This window comes from Halichoeres trimaculatus, unplaced genomic scaffold, assembly GCF_033239565.1.
Source record: "Halichoeres trimaculatus isolate MK-OKI-2021-1 unplaced genomic scaffold, fHalTri1.1 fHalTri1_scaffold_11, whole genome shotgun sequence".
NCBI lineage: Eukaryota > Metazoa > Chordata > Actinopteri > Labriformes > Labridae > Halichoeres > Halichoeres trimaculatus.
In genome coordinates this window covers 8,851,887-8,856,456 of record NW_027437189.1, presented here as the reverse complement: position 1 = coordinate 8,856,456, position 4,570 = coordinate 8,851,887, and the positions used below count along the sequence as shown (strand labels likewise).

The 4,570-nt window shown below is 45.9% G+C and overlaps 1 protein-coding gene across 1 annotated transcript; it reads right to left on the bottom strand.

Annotated features, from left to right (window-relative positions):
- Positions 1-916: 916 nt before the first annotated feature.
- On the bottom strand, positions 917-4,176 carry emilin3a (elastin microfibril interfacer 3a). Its single transcript, XM_074682450.1, has 4 exons — positions 4,031-4,176; positions 3,768-3,887; positions 3,117-3,676; positions 917-2,871 (listed from the first exon to the last, which is right to left on the bottom strand). Exons 1-4 carry the CDS (start codon positions 4,174-4,176, stop codon positions 917-919), a joined length of 2,781 nt encoding a protein of 926 aa, XP_074538551.1.
- Between the last annotated feature and the right edge of the window lie 394 nt (positions 4,177-4,570).

Genomic DNA, 4,570 nt, shown 5'->3' with positions numbered 1-4,570 from the left:
ACAGGCTCAGCCGGCAGGCGGTATGATCTGTAGCTGATACAAAGACAGCATGCCTTGTCTCTCCTTATCATTACTCTAAATTATTATTAGTCTTCCAGTCTGGCATGGCTATTGGTTTGAATTTAAGGGGCTAAATTGTTTTCTTTAGATGCACATAGCTGTAATAGTTCAACCCCCCCAGTTCCCAGCAGTCAACAATATTAATGCTTCTCTATTGCTCTCTTGTGGCTTCCCCACTTCTCTGCATCAATATCCCTCAACATCGTCCCGAAACATGACTTGTTTATAAAATTTAGAGATGTGGTTGTTGCAGACCCCAGAGGAACCTTAACTCTGATTTTTTTCATGATTCACACTTTAGACATTTCTTATTTAAGCAAGTTTAAACTTAAAAAAATGTCTTTATTTGGATTGGTGAAAAATATGGACACATTCTGCACAAAAACATCCCAATGTATTTTAAGCATTGGAATAGAACTTAATACTCATAACATTCAAATTTATAAAACATCTAAATTTCTAGTGTAGACATTATAAAAAAATACAAAAACTTAAACATGTAAACATTGATAAACAGCTGCATAAGAAGCTTTGTATGCTTTGCAGAAACAGTACAGTATCACAGGTGCAGTTTACTTTAATCTACCCACTCTTTCATCACTGAGGCTCTAAATGATGGGCAAAATATCACCTCCCCCTTCATGGTTGAATTTCAAGATTCTGGATTGAGTTCAGTCAGAATCAGCTGCTGCTTTTCTTTCAAGCTAATTACTACTGTCCTCATCAGTGCAGGTTTAAAACCTTTGTATTTTAAATTCAAATATGAGATGTTGCTTTAGTGGAACCCTACTTTAAATATAGCATAACATATTTTCCTTTTCACTCATTTTGAAATACATTGTCCATACAAACTCATCTAATTTAAAGTGAAGGTGTCTCCTCGTTTCAGCTTGGGCTCCACCTCTAAAGTCTGTTGTGTTGGCTCCACCTTGGAGGTGCAGTTTCTGAGTTCAGCTCTCAGCTCAGACAGCTGCTGAGCATGACTAGTGAGAGTCCCATTCACTTGCTGGAGGACCCCACTGGATTGCCCATCCAGCTCCTCCCTGATTCTGTCTAGATCATCTGCCAGGGAATTAAGGCCCTTGCACTGGTCCTCCACGGTGGCAACACGCCCTCCAACCTCAGTTACCTCCTTCTGGACCCCCATAGCTGTACTTCGGCAGCCCCGGACCTCCTGAGCTAGCCGTTTCCTCATCTCCTGCAGCTCACCTTTAAGACGAGTGAGCCTGCGTTCACCCGCCCCAAGCATTGAAGCCTGATGTCCAACCAGCTGCACCACACCCTTTATCTGCTGGGCCAGGCGAGCCTCTCTCTCATGCCAGGAGCTGTTGGCTTGACCCACCTGGTTGGCAACTGTCCCTAGGGATTCCTGTAGGCTTTTCAGGGTGTGGTTGACCGTGCGGACATTAAACTTGAGGACTGTGATCTCTCCTTGGATGGGATACTCTCCCTCAGCTTTATCTTGCTGGTGGGTCAGTTGCTTCAGAATGTTATGTAGTGTGGCATTAAGGCGACTCAAACGGTTATCTTGCATGTCCAAAACCTCTTTCAAATTCTGCTCCTTAGCCAGATTAGCACTTGGCGAGGCAGAGTCTCCCTGGATGGGAACTGGGCTCTGAGGTGAGGAACAGGAAGATGTGCAAAGACTCTGAAGGCTGCTCAGTTGTTTTTGCAGTCTGTCCACATCCACCTCAAGTCTCTCTTGCAGGGACTCAAGTTCTGTCTCAAGAGCAGGAACAGCATGACCCTCCAGCAGTGCAGGAGCAGTGGCATTACCCAGCTCCTCCAAGGCTGTCAGTAAACGGTATTCCAGAGCCTTCATCCTTCCATCCATTCTGGACTCCAGGCCTTGTCCTGTTGTAGCTCTGTCGAAGACAACACTCCTGCCTCCAGACTCATCACTTTTAATCTTCCCAGTCACGTTGAGCTTTTCTTCCACATATGCGAGTCGTCCTTCTAGCATTCCCTCTATGTGGTCCTTGTGTCCACTTAGCGCCACTCCGAGGTGCCCCTGGGATTGGTTGAGGCCTGCTACTGATGTTTCCAGTTGCAGCACCCTTTCCACAAGGCCATTCACACCGCTGCAGCAGCCTTCTGTCGACTTCAAACCATGGATCTGTTCCTGGAGTTTTCTCAGTTCTGCTCTTAAACCGGTGTTACTCTCTTCTAGAGCATCTTCCATCTGCTCCTGCCTCTCACCTTGTTCCCTCTGGCACTGACGACGCACATCCCCAGCGTTTTCCTCGCATCGACCCTCTGCACTCTCCACACGCTTCTCAAACCCACCAAGAATTTCTGTTCTTGCTTCACTCAGCTTCGCGTCCATCAACTTCTCCAAAGTTCCTGAGGCATTTCCCCTAAGTTTGTCTGTTGTGTCTGATAACACTCCTGCTCTGTCAGATATTTTCTTCAGTGCTCCATCGTGTCCCATCACCGTTGCTTTCAGTTCATGCAGCTCTGCTGTCTTGGCTTGCAGCTCTGCCCTGAGCTCCTCTACTCTTCCGTTCAGTTCTGTGAGGCCTGGAAACACAAGTCTGCCATCTAGACCCTCTGTGGCAGGATCTCCTCCAGGAATCTCTACGAACCCAACATTAGATGGACTAGATGATATAGCTGGAGCAGGAACAGGGCCTGGGGCAGCTGAGAGCAGAGCAGACAGCATTCTGTTGGCATCTTCTCTCAACGAGGCTCGAAGACTATCTTCCAGTCCATTCACAGTTGCCCTCAAGGTCTCCAGGCCTTGGTTTAGACGTTGCACATCCTCCTCCATTCGAAATATCCGCTCCTCTGTCTCGCTGTTCAGAGGCTGGCCTAAAGACAGGAAGGGGAAAGAAAAGCCATAAACACAGTGAAAACAATGAAAATTTTTATGTTTTGCCGTTATAGCATCACAAACTTGGTTCGGTATAGAATTTTATGTGAGTTTTGAGACCCCAAATTACTCTTTTAGTCAGCAAGAAATGAAGCATACTTCTATTCTTCTTTTTTAACATTTCATTAATTTCGTATCCAACGAAATAATTCTTAAAGTAGAAAAATAAAATGTTCAGACAAACCTAAGGGCTCTTCCTCAGGCTGTTCACCACCAGAGGCGGGAGGAGGGAGTTCCTCTGGTATGTGTGTCTCAGGACCTGGGCTGTGCTCATGTTCATGGTCCAGCTCATGTTCCTCATCATGCTCTGTATGATGAGGTTCTTGGTGCTCTGGCATTACCTCTGGCTCTGGTTGAGGGGGATAAGGCTGGAAGGGAGTGTCTGGATAGGAGGAGGAGCTTGGAGGCCCAAAGTGGCGCATGGGATAAGAGTTGAAACTGCCGGTGGGAGGTCCTTTGGGTTGGCTCCATGGATTGGCCTTCACAACAGGGTTTATAGGTGGACCCTTGAACATGGGACCTTTGTACTGTGGGCCCTTGAACTGTGGACCTTTCATTGGTGGGCCTTTCACTGGAGGGCCTTTCATTGGTGGGCCTTTGAACGGTGGCATCATTCTCATTGGATGGTACAATGGATGTCCCTCCATACAACCATAACCAGAGTACCCAGGACAGCAACGCCACTCCAGTTCGGTGACAGTTTTATGTGCCACCTTGTAGAAAGGTTTGTACATCAGACGATACCTGAGAAGGATAAAAAAATCATTTATCAGAGAACAGTTCTGATCAAAGTCTAAATATCACAATAGCATTATAAGATCTGTTGAACACTCACAGGAGAGTCGGGCATTTTTGACCCCAGGTACACTTGTTATACTCAGCTTTCACATAGGGTGCTGCCCCATCCTGCACAGTGAAGGACACTGTCTTTTCAACAACATAGGCGCAGTGATTCCTTTCGAAGAGGAGAAAAACAGACAAAAAGAAATTGGACACATTTGTTATGATTTCTTTTGGCTTCATAAACCCAACATTTGCCAGCACAAGACTTAAAACATGTAGATTCTTCAGAACAGGACAGAAAGAGATGAACCTTACTTGTGTCTGCTGGTGGGTTTCCCTTGGTCATGGTGTGGACCAGCTTTATACTGGTTATACTGCAATGGTCTGTAGAATTTTGTTTCAGCCACGGTCAGAAATAGAGTGAGAAACAGAATAGGGCTCATTGCCGCCATGATATGCATCCTCCAGTATCCACTTGATGGGTTTAAAAAAATGAAAAAAGTGGTTTTAAATAAGTAGAAAAAAATCCATAAAAGTCCCAGTCGTTCTGCTGTTTCCACTTAATGTGGAAATCGTGGAATTGCAAGCTTCTGTCAGAGCATCTCAAAACAAGTGAAGTCAAAAAGTCTCAAAAAGGGCTTCAGTCTCTGCAGTTCACCTTTCTTTGGCTGTGCTATAAAGCAGAATGCCACCCTGTGGCTGTTGACCCTGACTCTGGCTGTGGGTGTGGTGGACCGAGTGAAAGTGACAACAGTCCACTGTGAGTTTGGTGCACTTCTAACTCCACTAATAGGGGCCCCACTGGCACCATCTGCATAACTCCTCCCACTTGAACCTCCTCAAAGTAACACCAAA

What these genes read in the sequence shown, in the direction of transcription:
- emilin3a (XM_074682450.1), bottom strand. Translation starts at nt 4,176, where the DNA reads ATGCATATCATGGCGGCAATGAGCCCTATTCTGTTTCTCACTCTATTT. An exon ending in CAAAAATGCCCGACTCTCCT is followed by an intron (nt 3,677 to 3,767) that starts GTGAGTGTTCAA and finishes TATCCTTCTCAG; the next exon opens with GTATCGTCTGATGTACAAAC. An exon ending in GCCTGAGGAAGAGCCCTTAG is followed by an intron (nt 2,872 to 3,116) that starts GTTTGTCTGAAC and finishes TCCTGTCTTTAG; the next exon opens with GCCAGCCTCTGAACAGCGAG.